This window comes from Vidua macroura, chromosome 17, assembly GCF_024509145.1.
Source record: "Vidua macroura isolate BioBank_ID:100142 chromosome 17, ASM2450914v1, whole genome shotgun sequence".
NCBI lineage: Eukaryota > Metazoa > Chordata > Aves > Passeriformes > Viduidae > Vidua > Vidua macroura.
In genome coordinates, this window is record NC_071587.1 from 3,391,326 (window position 1) to 3,407,624 (window position 16,299).

Below are 16,299 nucleotides of genomic sequence, written 5' to 3' on the forward strand. Positions count from 1 at the left end.
GTCTGCATTTGAAGCACTGGGCCCGACCTTTTCAGTTGGAAGGTTCATTTGTGGGTGGGTCAGCAGTTCTTCCTGGTGGCCTAAGCAGTCTATTTGCTGCTGGGATTTGTCTTCTCTCCCTCAGCCCATCCCATCACAGCCCAGCCTTGCCCAGCACGGCCCCGCAGTCTTTCTGTGAGGGTCTCCGTGTCTTCGGAAGGATGGAGAAGAGTGTTGGTCTTCAAAGTACCTTGCTCTTTTCACAAGTACTGCATGGCACCTCTTTACTGCTCTCCTGCCTCCTTCATACTCTGGGAAATGTCTCTTACAGCTTCACTGGCAATGTCCTTCTTTCAATCTGGACGATCCCTACATGCATCACCTGAACCTGCAATACAACTGCCTGCATGACCCCCACCTTCAGGACTACCACAAGCGCAAGGACATCCTGTGGATGCTGAAGAAACAGGGCTTTGTCACCAGTGACAACAAGGTAGGTTTGGACATCAGGCTGATCAAGAACAGCCCTTGCTGCAGCCGCCTGCTGCTGCCAGAGGACAGAGCTGTGCGCTGGTGTCCCTGGGAGCAGCAGCAGCACCAACATCGCCCTGGCAAGCCCCAGTCCTGCCCTTCTCAGCCTGCCCCATGCTGCCTCTTCAGCCCTGGCTGGGGGGACACCAGTGGTCCCAACACCGGGGTATGGGGGGAGGGCTTGGGGGCAGCTCCTCTCCCGCTGGGGTCAGGCTGTTTTGGGGAAGGCTGACAGCATGGCTTGACAGTTTTGGGGGGATTCTGCCCTCGTCCCTCCATAGGTGATTTGCACTGTGAAGGAGTTCAACGAGTACAGGCAGTACCTGACCAGGACCAAGCTGCAGTCAGAGCAGATCTTGAGGCAACAAGAGGTAGGCAAAGCGTTGTGTTCAGGGGCACAGGACTGTGCAAGGCTGTGCTGCTGGGCTGGGTGCTGTGGTGAGGAAAGGACTCCACAGCTGGGAGCTGAGCCAGCTGAGCTGGGCACAGGCAGCAGGGCCATGTGCAGGCACACCCTGTGCTGAGGGAAGCCCTTCTCTCCTGCCCTCCTGGCCTGGCTGAAGCAGAGCGCCAGCCTGGGCCCGCAGGAATCCTCAGCACGCAGGGGCTGAGTGCTTGTCCAGGCACCATGACCCACAACCTGGTGTCACCTTTCAGGAAGGGCTTCTGCCACTTTTGGCCAAATTAAAGGATGGTCCCAAACTGTCAGGAAGCACTGGCACTTCCTGCAGGGCACAGTGGCAGCTGCAGCCTCAGAAACCTTCCTGCCCACCTCCACAGAAGAGCAAAGAGACGCCCCTGAAATCAGGGAGATTCAGAAGAGTGAAAGTACCTTTAGACAAGGGCCAAACCCACTCCACAGCTGAGCTGGGTCAGGAAGATGCCAGCAAAGCCGATGGCTCCCAGAGGAAACCGGACAACACTGCTGACAGCCTCTTTAAAGCTGTCTTTGAGCAGCTGACCACAGCAGAAGCCCAGAAGCTCCAAGAGCTGGTTGAGACCATTGTGTACAAAGTGTTTACGAGGCTGAAGGTTCCTTGGGACCAGCGTGTCAATTTTTTAAGGAACACTGCTCAGGGGATCAGAGGAAGTGTTTTTGGCAGCTCCGTGAGAACAGAGCCTGCAGAGACACCTCTAGACCGCCAACAGGAAATAGAACTGGTGGCCAAGGAGCTTCTAGCGATGGTGTTGGAGATCTTGGGGGACCATCTGGAGTCCAAAGAAGCTTCTGAGTCAGGGAGGGCAGCCAGGCAGAAGGAGCAGCTTGTTGATGGAGGAGCCACCCAAGCAGACACATCCAAGGAAGCTGAAACAGACAGAGGACGTTTACAGGCTTGCCTTGACTATCTCACCAACCAAGTTGTTAAGAATATTTGCTGCCTCTTGAAATCCATGGTAGCTTCTCAGTTTGGAGAAGACTCCAGCTGTGATTACACCGAAATCCTGAAACTTCCCAAGGGTAAGGTCTCCAACAGACAGATGCCACCAGGATTCCCTGGAGCATCTGAAGAACAGAGCCAGGAAGAAAGTGCAGGAGTAAAGCTGCCTGCCTTAGGACCACAGCTTCATGCAAAAGGGACTGGCTATGCTAAAACCATGGAGCCTGAGCATCCTGCAATGGTGAAAGGGAACTTGGTGAGAGACAGGAATCCAGCAACCTCAGGCAACACTTTGGACATAAGAAGCATGGCAAATTGGATCGTTCAGTCTGTATTAGGGCGGGTTGTTCGGCATAGGCGTGCACCAACCCCCAGACAGAATTTCCAGTGACCTGTCCCAAACCCAGCCACATGCCAAGGTGGACAGGAGAGCTGTGCTGCTGAGGACACTCTCCCCTCCTTGGGCCCACATTTTTCCCGACAGCCCATCCCTCCAGAGGGTCCAATGCCCCCTGCCAGAGCACGGCGCAGATCAGTGCACCCAAAGCTCGTCTGAGGCGAGCAAGGCGTGTGGCAGGAGAGCTGAAGGGCCTCTAGACAGCAAACTTCACACCCTTGTTCCATCAATAAAGAGTTTATTCATAAGGCCTTGCTTGTGATTCCTCCAAACCAGGCCAAACTGCATCCATGCATTTTCCCTGTTCCCCCACATCTCCCCCTCAGTCTGCTCCCACAACCTGCCCAGAAGCCCCCAGGATCTCCCAGGACCTCCCCAGAGCCACCCAAGACCCTCCCAGGACCATCTCCCCTCCTATATCTCCCACCCAGGACTCTGTACTACCCACATGCCTCCCATGTATCTCTTCCCAGCCCATCCAGGACTGCCTGAAACCCCTCAAGGAATCCTCAGCTCCCTGTGCCTCTCATATCTCTCCCATGTCTCCCCTCCATGACACCCCCAGGACCCTGTACCCCCTGTATCCCCCCCATTTCTCCACCCATATCCCCACTCGGGACCCCCTAGCTTCCTGTATCCCCTCATATTCCCCCCATATCTCCCCCTGTTTCCCCTACCAGACCCCTGAAGGACCCCCTCAGCCCCCTCCAGATAGTCCAGATTCCTCTAGCCCTGCCCTAGGACTGGCCCAGGATGGCTTGTACCTGATGGTGGAGAGCCAGTGTCCCCCATATCTTCCCCCACAGAGCCCCCAGGATCCTCCCCAGATCCCCCCCAGCACTGGAGTGCCACCCACAGAGGATGAGGGTGTGGGAGGGGGGTGGAAGACCATGGAGTAGCGGTGGTGGGCAGGGGGCTTCCCCCTCCCCCAAGCCCCAACCACTCCCAAGGGCCCCCCCTCACAGCGGGAACTGGAACAGCTCTGAGGAGAAAACATCCTCAGATGTGCGGCCTGGGGAGGGGACCCCAAAATCAGGGAGGGACCCTGGACCCTAAGAAGCTGGGACCCCTAAAGCCCCCACCAAGATGAGAGGAGAAAATGGCCTGAGCTGTGTGCTCCCCACCCAAAAATCAGGAGGGGCCCCAAAATCAACCTCCCCAGCCCCCTCCACACCTCTGAAGATATAGAGCAAGTCGCCCACCAGCCACCCCAGCCCTCCCATATCTCCCTTATTCCAAATTTCCTCCAGCCCCCGAGATCCCCTGAAGGTCTCCCAGCCCATTTAGCCCTGCCCAAAGCTCCCCAGAGCTCCCCTCAGACTCCCTGAAGCTCCGCACCATCTCCAAACAAGTAGACCCAGTTGTCTCCTAGCGCTTCAAAACCGCCCAACCACCTGTCCCCAAATTCCTTCAGCACCTCCAACCCCTCCAGCCCCCCTCCATCCTGTAGAACCCCAAAACTTTCCCTAAACCCCCCTAGAACTCCCCTCAGGGCTCCTCCTGACCTCCAATCATGTAGATCTGCCAATCCCAGCCCCCAGACGCCACCATCTTGCCCCCATTCTGAATTTTCCCTGACTCCCCCAAACTCCCCAGGCCCCCTTGTCTTGTAGCTGCCCCAAATCCCCCTAGAATTCACCCAGGACCCCCCGAGCCCCCCTCCCCACCTCCAAACACATTCATCTACCAGTGCAGCAAGGGTTGGGGGGGGTCTCTGGGGAGGTTTTGGGGGTCTGGAGAAGGTGACACGGGAGTTTGGGGGCCTCTAATTAGCTTTAATTCCACTCTGGGGGGAGAAGTTGTTATAGATAGGTAATGTGATGGATTGGCTTTCGCAACTAAGGGATGAAAATTGTATCTATGTTAAAAGAGATGTAGTTGTGTTATCGTAGTCTTGTTCTTTAGACATCCTCTGTTCTCCCCATGGTCCGCTTCCCCCCGCAGTATTGTTGCTGCCAGCCAGCCTTGGTTGTGAAAGTCTTGTGAAGGGAGCTCTGGACAGCTCCACGGGAAGGACAGGGGCCATCAGCCACGGGCCCGCTCCGCGGAACCCTCGGCCAGCCCTGCTGGGGCCCTGCCAGTGCAGCGCAGCAAAGGCACGTGGCTGAGAACAGGGCAGGAAACGGAAACCAGCGCTATCCCAAACTCCTTTCGCTTCCTCAGGCAGGTCTGCAGCTCCTGTCTTCCCCCGCCTGCCCAGGGTGAATTCAGCTCCCACGGGGGCAGCAGACGGCGGTGAAGGTGTTCGCACGGAATTACAGGATCGCTGATGTTGGAAAGGGCCTGTACGAACAGCGCGCCAACCCTTTCCATGGCTCCGGGCTCCCAGCAGCTCTGGCCCCGAGCAGCCCCTGTACACAGCGGTCGGATTTCACCAGCTGCAGCCCCAGGCGCGGGCGAGCAGCCCCACCGCCCTCGTCGCCCTCACCATGTCGCGACATGACGTCACACCGCCGTGACGCAGCCCGGCGCGTGCGCGCTGCGCGCTCCCAACGCGGCTCCTCCTCCTCCCGCCCCCGCTGCGCGGCATCGCACACGGTGGGAGCTTTCCTCACGCTGATTGGTTTATTGAGCTGCCAATCTGCGTGAGGGGCGGAGCGAGGGGCGCGGCCCGTCCAATCACAGGGCGGTCCGCAGCGCCCGCACCGAGCGGCCGGAGCGGGTCCGGGCGGCGGGACCGGGGGCGCCGGGACGGACCGGGGGTCAGTGAGGGGCCGGGAAGGACCGGGGGTCAGTGAGGGGCCGGGACGGGCCGGGGGTCAGTGAGGGGCCGGGAGGGACCGGGGGTCAGTGAGGGGCCGGGACGGGCCGGGGGTCAGTGAGGGGCCGGGAGGGACCGGGGGTCAGTGAGGGACTGGGAGGGACCGGGGCGCCGGGACGGACCGGGGGTCAGTAAGGGACCGGGAGGGACCGGGGGTCAGTGAGGGGCTGGGACGGACCGGGGGTCAGTGAGGGGCCGGGAGGGACCGGGGGTCAGTGAGGGGCTAGGAGGGATCGGGGGTCAGTGAGGGGCTGGGAGGGACCGGGGGTCAGTGAGGGGCTGGGAGGGATCGGGGGTCAGTGAGGGGCTGGGAGGGATCGGGGGTCAGTGAGGGGCTGGGACGGACCGGGGGCGCCTGGAGGGTCTGGGGGCAGTGCGGTCTGGTGACCGCGGAGAGACAGGCGGCATCAGAGGGGGCGAGGGGTCCAGGAGCGGGAGTCGGGGAGGGCGCGGTGCTCGTGGGTCAGTGAGGGCCTGGGGACCGGAGAGGGACAGAGGGTTCGGGGGTCAGGGGACAGCGATGTGCCGAGGGCTGGGGCTCAGGCAGCGGGGAGCGGGAACCAGGAAGGGACCGGGGGTCGCGGACCAAGGTTGGGGGTAAGGGCGCACTGATGGTCTGGGGACCGGGGACCGGCGAGGGCACAGGGAGCGGGGACAGCCAGGGGCCGGGGGTCCGGGCACAGGGAGCGGGGACAGCCAGGGGCCGGGGGTCCGGGCACGGGGGCTGGGGACAGCCAGGGGCCGGGGCTCAGGGTGCGGGGCCGGGGCTCAGGGCGCGGGGCGGGCGGTGACGCGGTGCTGTGCCCGCAGCGCTGCCATGGCCGCGGGCTGGCAGGACGTGGTGCGGGACGCGGCGGCCGTGCGGGAGGCGGCGGCGGTGGCGGTGGACGCGGCGCTGCTGGCGGGGGTGCTGATGCGGACCGGGGAGCAGCCCAACGCCTCGGATGTGAGTGCGCGGCGCGGGGAGGAGCTGCAGCTGTGCCGGGGGTCCCGGAGCCCTTGGCAAGGAGCGGCTCCCCAGCGGACAGCCTTTGCTGTCCCTACACTGGGGCTGCAGCTCACAGCCCATCCCGCTGATGAGCGCAGCTCCCCAAGGGACAGCCCTGCCATACAGATTACCTTTTCCAAGGAGAGAGATAGATCTGGGAAGGCTTAGGAGGTTGCCTGTTGTGGCGCTGGGAGTTTAATCCTTTTCCCAGCCTCTCACCACCCATGTGAACCTTTGAACCAGAGGAGAGTCTCACGGAGGGGCCTCTGCTTTTGGCATGTTCCCAGCTACAGTCAGCCTTTGTCCCATAACTGGGGTGAGGTGACAGGGGTGGAGGTGGCTGAAATTTGGGGTTTGCCTCTGGGCAGTCCCTGGCGGCTGGCTGGGGTGGGAGGGCTCAGCCTGTTGGGGCAGAATGCCATGAGAGGTCGCAGAGGAAGAAGTACCCCTGTGTAGGAGGGGTGGGGCACCATTGGGAAAGGGTCCCTGAGGAGCCTGGGGCCAAGCAGGCAGCTGGCAGGGGTACAGGGAGGGAGGTCTTCACCATAGCACTGCTCCTTGATGTCAGGTCAGGGCTCTGAGAGATCTCAAAGGGTGAGAGGAAGAGGGAGCCTGGGAGGAGAGGCCAAACATACCGCCAGTGTCCCTTGTTTCATGTAAAAATCCAGGTAAATTGGAAACTTCTCTGTGGTGTAATAGATGGACTTTGAGTGTGACCCCGTGCCTGAGATGTGGGATGAGCCAGGGCTCTGGAGCAGGGATCAAAGGAAGTAACTGACTGGACTGGCAAATTATCTTTTTCTCTGCCCCTGAGAAGTTCTGGAGACAGTGCTGTCCAGTTCAGGTGGAGACAGGAGGAGGCAGTCAGCCCAGCCCAGGCGCTGGAGCAGCAGTGCCCCGTGGGTGGTTCATAAAGCAGAACCCTCAGAAGTTAGGAATCAGCAGGGTTGAGGCCATGTGTCTGCCCTGCAGGGCTGGGGGTGCCTTCAGCCTTCAGACAAGCAGAGGAAGCACATCCTTAGCCCCTCTTCAGCTGCCCAGCCCTGACTGCTCTGCTGTGTCCCTGCCTGCAGGTGGTGAATTATGCACCCTTCACGCTGCTCCCATCTGCAGTGCCACGGGCCTTGTTTGAACAAGCCTATGCTGTCCAGCAGGATTTTAACCTGCTGGTGGATGCTGTCAGTCAAAACAAAGAATTCCTGGAGCAAACTCTGGCCAGGTAACATTTTTGCATGTTGCATTTTAATGAAATATTTTAAATGTAAAGCCTTTATCACCCTTGTGGCATCCCTACCTTTCTGAGGTCTTGTTGGGCCCCAGAAAATGGGACATCTGGCCAAGACCTGATTCTCTGCTATCATCTTCAACTTCTCCACTTTTTCAGGCTTATGAATTCATACTTGTAAGCTTTTTGGCCCCTGGGCCTTAAATGCAAATCACTGGAGTCTTTGAGTACTGGATTTAGGAGTCTCTTTTAGTCTTATTCTGCATCTGCCTGTGTCTGTCCAGTAACCACCAGTTCTGCTGCAGCAGTCATGAGAAGGAGGTGTCTGTTCTGTCTCCATACCCTCCATCAGTTACCCCCATCCCTTCTTTCCCAGCCACAAGCTCTGGCTGCAGGAGGGCTGTCCAGCCATGGCTCCTGGGTTCTGCTGAGTTTATCTGTGGCTGTTTCCCTGGGCAGCAGTGACCATTTGTCGCTTGTAATTGTGGGGCTGATGCTTCCACAAATCTCTCTTCCCTTCCCACTCGCTGTTCTGTGCTGCCTGTGCACGTGCTGCTGCCTCTGGCACTGGGACAGAGCAGAGAAGGCTGTTTTCCAGCATCCTTTTGTTTTGTTAAAGCCTGACCCCTTGGAGCTGTTCCAGAGCTGGCTGTAGCCAGAGCCTGTGGGGACATGTTTGTACCTGTGGTTAAAGAATGCAGTACCTGGGGCTTGTGTGTGCTCAGGTGCCTGCCCTGTGCCAGGGCAGCTCCCTGGAGGTGCTGCTCAGGGATTTGGGGCCCTGAGGAAAAGCCAGATCTGCTCTAGCAGGGCCACAGTGTGTGGGATTTGGAGCCTGACAGGACAGGGGGATTGCATGAAGCTTGTGAAACTTCTCTGAACTGTGTGTGCAGGCCCAGAGAGACCTGTGGTTTTCTTGCCTGAACGTGCAGAATTCTGCTGCACTTCTTTGCCTTTACTTGTCCCATCCCTGCCCTGTCCGTGAGTCACCTCTGCACAGGAGGGTCTTTGTGGAGTGGCTGTGCTTGGCAAACTGGGTTTGTGTTGTGGTTTTGCACTGAGCATTCGTGGGGAGGTGTTTCACAGTGCTACAGCACTTGGTTGAGCCTCAGCCCTGCTCTTTGCTGGAGAATGCCCCTGCTAAGGGCTTTTTCTGCAGAAGAATTAATTTTCTTGTTCCTCTGTGACAGCAGCAGCAGGCTGACGTGGTCTGTGTTTCTCTCTAGCACCATCAAGGTAGATGACTTCACAGCTCGACTCTTCAGAATCTACATGCAGGTTTTGGAGGAAGGCTTGGCTCAGGTACCTGGGCAGGGGATCCCTGTGGTCTGTGCCCCTTGGCAGTGTGGTGGGGGTGCCTGGGCTCTGGCTGCAAGCTTTGGCACTGTGGACTCTGAGCTGTGCCAGGCTGGTCACTCCCTGCCCTGCAATGTCTTGTGTCACAGGGGGTGAGCTCAGGACCTTGTCCCGTTGAACAGCTGAGCTCTTTGGTTGGTGCTGCTGGAAGCAGCCTGGCCTGGAGAGGGAGGATTTCCTGTGGTTTGTCTTTGTCCTCTGGGAGCCTCAGAGTGTGCAGGGACATGTGTCCTGTTGGCACCTGCACCGGCCAGGCCATCCCTGCAGAAGTTCCTTTACTCTCAGGAGTGTTGGGAGCTCCTCTGGAGCTCTTAGAGGGCTGTGGGCCCAGGGCAGGGGGCAGAGCACCCAGGTGTGTGACCTGCAGTGGTTTGTATCAAACTGAGGGTGACAGGACAAGAGGGAATGGCTTCAAACTGACACTGAATAGTTTTAGATGAGATATTAGGAAACCTACTGTGCAGGTGGTAAGGTGCTGGCACAGGTTGCCCAGAGAAGCTGTGGCTGTCCCATCCCTGAAAATACTCAAGGCCAGGTTGGACAGGGCTTGGAGCATCTTGGTCTAGTGGAAGGTGTCCCTGCCAGCTGCAGGGCCTGGGATAAGGTGGTCTTTAAAGTCCCTTCCAACCCAACCCATTGTGGGATTCTCTGACTGGATCTGCCCTGGGAGGATTTTGAAGCAAGGTCATCAAAGAATTTGCAGTTGAAGGTAACAGGAGACCCCAGCTTCCCTCCCTGTGTTCCAGACTGTGTTTTTGGGCATCAACCGCTCGGACTACATGTTTGACTGTGGGCTGGATGGCACAGCAGCTCTGAGGCAGATAGAAATAAACACCATTGCTGCCAGCTTCGGGGGGCTCACCTCCCGCACCGCCGACGTCCACAGGTAAGGAGCACCTCCCACTGCAGCAGCTGCACTGCATGGCCCCTGTGCTCTCCAGGCTGCTCCCTTGGTCTAGCTGGGCATGGACATGGCATTTACAGCATTTGTGTTCCACAGGTTGGTGTTGAAAGTGCTGGGAAAGACCGAGGAGGCATCACAGCTGCTGCCCAACAACCCAGCGAAGGAGCTGGCCTTGGGAATTGCCAAAGCCTGGGAGCTCTATGGGTCCCAAAGGTAAGGACAGAGGAGGAGAACATGAACAGGAGCAGTGCAGGGAGCCTGAATCACAGAGATGGAGAGCTGGTGATCCAGCTAGGAGCATGTGGAGTGTTTATGGGTTTAATGATGTCCTTGGTATCTCTTCCAGGGCTGTGGTAATGTTTCTGGTGGAGGAAGTTCAGAGGAATATTTTTGATCAGCGTTGTGTAGAAAATGAGCTTTGGAACAGGTAAAGTTTGAATTTTCCTGGGATGGGAAAGGAAGGAGATGGTTCAGTTTCTGGTATGGAAAGCTGAGCAAACAGCTGGCAGATCATAGGAAACATAGGATGGGTTCCTAAACAGGGAGTTTTTTGGGCTGTAGGATTTCTCTGGCTCCACAGCACAAAGCCTGTGGCTATTTGTGAAGGAACCTACAGATCCTCCTTGCTGCAGCCACGGATTCCACCCGTGATCTGCAGCTCAGGTACCTGTGCCCAGCCTGGTGACTCTTGCACTCCTGTTGGCAGGAATATCCGTGTGGTCAGGAAGCGGTTCCGGGATGTGTTTGAGCAGGGCTCCCTGGATGCCAGCAGGAGGCTGTATATGTGAGTATGAGCCAAGGTGCACACTCCTGCCGGCTCTCGGGCACGCAGGGCTGCCAGTGGGAGCTTGCAGCCAAAGCTGACTGTAAGAAGTGACTGAGGAAAGCAGTTCTCTTCCATGCTCCAGGCTGCTGCTTCCTCTTGGAGCTCAGATGGCTTTGTGCTCATGGTGGTGAGATTTTGCAGACACACATCAGTGCCTTACAGCTGCAGTCATCATCTCCCTCCTTCAGCCTTCATTGCTCTGGGGGATCTTTACCTCCTCCACAAAGGTCTGCTCTGAGCAGCCCTGGCTGTTTGAGAGGCTTCCACAGAGCCATTTCCTATTTACTGTTCCCTTGCTGCTCTGCCACTGGGAGCTGGGCTGGGTTGTTAGTGCAGGAGGAGGAAGCATTCCATGTCCTTTGGGGATCTTTTGGGTTTGAACTCTCTCAGTGTCTTGCCTGCTCCCTGTGGAGACCAGGATGGGAGGATCACAGACTCCCAGTTGGTCCCAAGTGTGACGTTTGTCCTGTTTCCAGGTAATGTGCTGGGAGCTGTATGAACCTAAGGGACAGACTCCTATGAGCTGGAGTATGAACCTAAGGGAAGATGTATTTTATTGACAGTGATTTTTCTGTAGTGAGGCTGATTTTTTCGACTTTTGGGGTCTGTGCTGTGTTTAATTAATGAATGTATTGTTATGGCTGGATAGTGGAGGGGAAAGTGTATCCCTTGTTTTTCCTCCTGAGCATCCTCCCCTGTCACTGCTGGATGCCTCCTGCCTGCCTGCCAGCAGCTCCCAGACCAAGTGCACAGTTCGGAGGCCAAAGCTTGGGTGTGTGGTGCTACAGCTGTGCTGCCAGCTCAGCCCTGGCAGGCTGGTTTGGTGCCTCTCATATTGTTGAGTTGATGTCTTACCTTGAATTGCCACAGGACCTTGTTCCCTCCAGCTTCAAGAATCACAGAGCTGTTAAGGTTGGAAAAGATCTCTGAGACTGAGTCCAGCCTGTGACCCAGCACCACTGAACATGTCCCCAAGTGCTACAACCTCACATCTTTGGGTCCCTCCACTGCCCTGAGCCACCTGTCCTAGTGCTTGACCACTCTTCCAGTGAAGAGATTTTCCCTAATCTCCAATCTAAACCTCCCGTGCTGCAACTTGAGGCTATTTCCTCTTGTCCTGTCCCTGTTCCCTGGGAGCAGAGCCCAAACCCCCTCTGCCTCAGCTGTCCCCTCCTGTCAGGGAGTTGGGCAGAGCCAGAAGGTCCCCCCTGAGCCTCCTTTTCTCCAGGCTGAGTCCCCCAGGCCAGTGTGGGGTAAAAGCTGTTAAAAATTAGGTGCTTACCTCTCTGCAGAGCTGGGTGTCAGAATTATTGAGCCTTTGGTTAGAGCAGAGGCTGGGTGTCAGTTCCCTGTGTCTTGGGACAGGCCAAGCTGTGGTTCAGTGGAGAGGAGCTTGCAGTGTTCAGCTTGCTCTGGCAGAGCCAGGCAGGAGCAGAAGGCCAGAGGCCAAGGAGAAGGGGCAGGGGGCTGTGATCCCCCCTTGGTGCTGGGATGGGGCAGGGCCTGGCCTGGCTCTGTGAGAACTTCTGGTTTCCATTCCAGGGATGGCCAGGAGGTCGCAGTGGTGTATTACAGAGAGGGCTACGTGCCCCAGATCTACAACGAGCAGGTCAGTATCTCAGTATCTCCCTGCCCCAGAAACCATCAGCTGGGCACTGCCCAGGGAGCTCCAAATAATCCCAGGGGCAGCCACCCTATCTGGGGTGGGGTCAGTCCTGCCCTGTGTGGCTGGGAGCGTTGGGAAGCTGTGACTCGAGAGCAGGTGGGTGACCCTGCAGTAAGAAAGATGGGTGGCTTTCTTCTCCAGGGGGTGATCCTTTAGTGCAGCACTGAATTGTGTCTGTACAAGTAGGGGTTAACACAGGTATGAGCACCTGCTTAAAGGTTTCAGATTTGGTCTACAGATCACTCTGTGCTCTCTTAGCACGATCAGGCTGCAGGTAATAATAGCACAGAGCAGATCTTGCTGGTGTCTCGAGGTGGCAGCACTGGACAAGCTGGGGAAGGTGCACACAGTGGATTGATTTGACTGTGCCACCCAGAGGTGGCGGGAAATTCATGTCTGCTTTTCTCTGGAGTGCTACTCCCACCCCCTGTCCCTGCCAGCAGGCAGGGAGGAGACAAACCATATGTCGATAACTGCACAGAAAAGAGCAGAGCAAACCTTTTGTGTGTTGTTTTTCCTCATGGTGTGGCTGCTCCTTTGCTGCCTCAGAACTGGGCGGCGCGGCTGCTGCTGGAGAGGTCCCGGGCAGTGAAGTGCCCCGACATTGCCACGCAGCTGGCGGGCACCAAGAAGGTGCAGCAGGAGCTCAGCCGGCCAGGGACGCTGGAGAAGCTGCTGCCCGGCCACCCTGCGGCCATCGCTCGGATAAGAGCCACCTTCGCAGGACTCTACTCCCTGGACGAGGTGAGTGGGAGTGGGGCTGGAGCAGGAAGGGACGTGCACACCTGTGCTCTTTGCTTGAGAAGAAGAGAAGGCTTTGCTGTGGTCCTTGGGGAATTTGTTGATGCCTCTGCTCAGAGGGATCTGCTGAGGAGCCCCTGCTGCTCCTTGATGCTTTGCTGTTCGCAGAATTGTCTAGGTTGGAAAAGCCCTCTAAGATCACAGAGTCCAACCTTTGACCAAACACCACATTATCAACTAGACCATGGCACTGAGTGCCACATTCCATCATTCCTTGAACGCCTCCAGGGGTGGTGACTCCATCCAGCTCGTTCCCGTGCGAAACCACCTTGTGCATGAAGAAATTATTCCTGGTGTCCACCTGTTTCCATCCTTTCCTGCCAGGGTGAAGAGGGTGACAGAATAGCTGCCACAGCCATCGCTGACCCCGACCGCTTTGTGCTGAAGCCTCAGCGTGAAGGTGGAGGTATGAGCTGGGCTGTGGAGGTGTCAGCTGGGCTGGGCCCCTGGGGGTTTCCATTGTGGTTTGTGCTGTATTTGGGACAGGCAGTAACTGTGCCAGCTCCTGGTCTTGTGCTGAGGGATAAAGGGTGGCTTATGGCTACTCATAGCCATGGGGACTAGTCCTGCCACTAAGGCAATTCTGCTGGAGGAGCTCCCAAGGCCCTGGTACTGGGTGTGGAGAGCCCAGGCAGCACCTGGGGAGACAAAGGCTGGGTCATTTGGGCTGCCAGGGCCACAGAGCTGGGGCCAGGGGCTTCTGCTGTCCTGGAAGGGCTTGATGTGCTGGTTTTGTTTGCCAGGGAACAACCTCTACGGTGAAGAGCTCAGGGAGGTTCTGGAGAAGATCAAAGACAGCCCTGAGAGAACCTCCTACATCTTGATGGATAAGATCAAGCCCCAGCCAGCACTGAATTACCTGCTGAGGGCTCATAGCCCCCTCCAAGTGTCTGAGTGCATCTCCGAGCTCGGGATCTTTGGTGTCTATGTCAGGTGAGCAATGTCCTTGTGTTCCAGGGCAGTTCCCTGCTCCTGCCGTGGAGCTGGAGCTTTCTGCCCTCTGTGCTGCCAAGCCACAGGACAGGTGTCTGGGGACGTGCAGGTGCCAGGGACAAATGTGACCGTTCAGTCTGTGCTCCTGGGAGCAGCTCTGAGCACGTGTGCACATGCTGAGCTGCAGCTCTGAACTTGCTGCCAAACAAGCTGTTGGAAAACCACAGGGCTCGTGCTGGCAGTTACTGGTATAATGGGGTCTTCTTGTGGATGTGTCTCATCCCTGATTTCTGGGAGCACTTCTTGGGTTCTGAATGCAGCCCCATGTGTGGCTTTTCCAAAGCCCTCTGAAATACTTGGAGGCCTAATGCCTGTTCAATCCTAATAGGAGCTGCTTTTGGTTAAAACCCTCATAGGCCACGTTTTCCATAGGGTATAAAAGTCCTTTTCACACAGTTTTGGGAACAAAGGTGCTGTGGCAGCATTCAGCCCCTGGAAATGCCCATTTGCAGAAGGGCCAGTGCAGCCACCACTGCAGGGCCCCCAGGTTAGCCCTGGGGCTCTGCCCTGCCCTGTGTGCTGACAGGAAAGGTGCATCCTGCTGCCCCAGAGAACTGCCAGGTGCTCTGCAGGGGCTCAGTTTCCCTCTCCTCTGCAGGCAGGGCCAGGAGCTGGTGCTGAACCAGGCCGCGGGGCACCTGCTGCGCACCAAGGCCATCGAGCATGCGGACGGCGGCGTGGCAGCCGGGGTGGCCGTGCTGGACACGCCGTACCTGGTGTGAGGAGCCACAGCCCCACCCTCCTCTCTCTGCTGCCTGAAGAGCTGATCTGTCCCAGGGATTTCTCCTTAGGGTGCTTGCCAAGGTCCGACTGCTGGAGGCTGTGAGGACGGACTGTGTGATCCAGCTGCTCAGAGGTCCTGGGTGCCAGCCCCAGCTTCTTCTGGTGATTCCTCCTCCAAGGAGAAGGATTCCCTTGCTCTGCCTGCTCAGGGGGCCCTGCCCTGGGCACAGCCCAGCTGTGACTCCCAGGACTGCAGGGTTCTGGATGTTCCCTGGGCCTGGCTTGGGGGCAGAGGGATGTAGAGCAAAGGATCAAGGTGCCAAAACAGGCCTTTGTGCTGCTCCCACTTTTGAGCTCCTTATGCTGCATGATTTCTGGAGACATACACAGCCTAAGGACTGAGAGGAGAAAGGTGGATGGGCAAGTATCAGCCTTTATCTTCATCCAGTGCCTCAGTGCTCTCCAGCTTAAAGAGGAGAGCCCAGCTCCACTCACCATGGCCCCTCCAGCCTTCCTTGCCATGCTGCTGCTGTCCTGATTTCTATTTTCCCTTGTGCCTGAGGATCCTCAGGGTTCCTGCACCAGGCACAGCTGCCCTGGGTAATTTGCCCAAGGGCCTCTTGCTTGCTCTTGCTTTGCCCAACTCCTGTTTTATTGGACGGGGTGCCTCTGTGCCACACAGGGCAGGCAGCAGGGCAGGCTCCTGCTGCATCCTGCAGCCCTGTCCAACAGATCTCCACAGGCTGGTGTAAGAATCCCTCAAAGATGGAGGCAATTCCCAAGGCAGCAGAGAATTGGAGCCCTGTGTGTGTTGATAAATCCCAAAGCACCCTGGCTTTGTGCCAGTGCATCCCACTACAGATCAAGCCCTGAGCATCTTCCTATCAGGGAGCCCCAGCCTTGGGAATGCTCCTGCTGAGACTGGGAGCTCTCTGGTGAGGAAGCAAAGGAATTGCAGGGGAGGCTGGGCAGCACAGCCCCAGCTCCCAGCACCTTACTCTGGGACCAGTACCAGCAAAGGGGGAGACGTGGCTCCCTCCAGGTTTTATGGATCAGTGGGAACAGCTCAGCAGTGGAGGAGTCTGGGCTCTCCTGCTCAAGATCGTCTGCCTCTTCCTCCAGCCTTCCTCCTCAGCCCTAAAAGCTGCACCTTTCTGGCAGTGGAGAGCCCAGGCAGCCTCAGCCCAGCCCTGTCAGTTACACAGAACCAGCACAGAGGCAGAATTCCTGCAGAATGGATGTGCTGAGTGGCAGAACCAGCACAAAAGCAGAATTCCTGCAGAGTGGATGTGCTGAGTGACAGAAGCAGCACAAAGGCAGAATTCCTGCAGAATGGGTGTGCTGAGTGACAGCCCTGCTGGCTCTTTGCTGCTGCAGCACCAATCACCAGTCGGTCACCTGGGAAACTGCTCCATTCTCCAAGTGTGACTGAAACTGGGCTTCCTGGGTGTTTTGTTGGGGGATTGATTACCCCAAGCCAGAGATTAAAAGGAATGTGCAATCTGACTGCTGTTTGTGCCAGGTTTGTCCAAGCCCAGGGGCTCACCTGGCCAGGTGTGCAAAGATCCATGGCTGTGCCTGGAAGGGGACCAGGCCTGGGGTGGAGGAGAGGCAGCCCTAAGCTGTGCTGACAGCCCTGAGCCTCCTCACCCAGCTCCCTGGCACTGGTGCTGCATGAGGGGGTCAGTGACACATGGGTGTCACACTGCCTTGTGCTTTGCACGAGCCTTAGAGCAGCACTGGCTGGAGACCAGGGAGAAACTGAGGCAC

The 16,299-nt window shown here is 57.5% G+C and overlaps 2 protein-coding genes across 4 annotated transcripts in view; one reads left to right on the forward strand and one right to left on the reverse strand.

The window, feature by feature from the left end:
• Positions 1 to 10,178, reverse strand: part of ITCH (itchy E3 ubiquitin protein ligase) — a 97,348-nt gene extending 87,170 nt beyond the window's left edge. Inside the window, exon 1 of one of the 2 annotated variants that reach the window (XM_053993263.1) lies at positions 10,166 to 10,178. The gene's annotated coding sequence lies outside the window, so the exon portion shown is untranslated. The remainder of the gene's footprint in view (positions 1 to 10,165) is intronic. The other variant, XM_053993264.1, reaches the window with a different exon arrangement.
• On the forward strand, positions 4,920 to 16,035 carry GSS (glutathione synthetase). 2 transcript variants are annotated; one of them, XM_053993268.1, is made up of 13 exons: positions 4,920 to 4,988; positions 5,858 to 5,993; positions 7,109 to 7,254; positions 8,487 to 8,562; positions 9,363 to 9,502; positions 9,617 to 9,733; positions 9,867 to 9,947; positions 10,227 to 10,304; positions 11,889 to 11,955; positions 12,562 to 12,756; positions 13,138 to 13,219; positions 13,557 to 13,746; positions 14,405 to 16,035. In XM_053993268.1, exons 2-13 carry the CDS (start codon positions 5,865 to 5,867, stop codon positions 14,526 to 14,528), a joined length of 1,425 nt encoding a protein of 474 aa, XP_053849243.1. In that variant the 5' UTR covers positions 4,920 to 4,988; positions 5,858 to 5,864; the 3' UTR covers positions 14,529 to 16,035. The 2 variants fall into 2 exon arrangements, with proteins under 2 accessions (XP_053849243.1, XP_053849242.1); XM_053993267.1 differs by lacking the exon at positions 4,920 to 4,988 and adding an exon at positions 5,147 to 5,174.
• Positions 16,036 to 16,299: the final 264 nt, after the last annotated feature.

Excerpts from the sequence above, each read along its gene's own strand:
- GSS (XM_053993268.1), top strand. The coding sequence starts at position 5,865 with ATGGCCGCGGGCTGGCAGGACGTGGTGCGGGACGCGGCGGCCGTGCGG. Across the intron at positions 12,757-13,137 it reads GACTCTACTCCCTGGACGAG|GGTGAAGAGGGTGACAGAAT; the intron begins GTGAGTGGGAGT and ends CTTTCCTGCCAG. Across the intron at positions 13,220-13,556 it reads GCCTCAGCGTGAAGGTGGAG|GGAACAACCTCTACGGTGAA; the intron begins GTATGAGCTGGG and ends TTTGTTTGCCAG.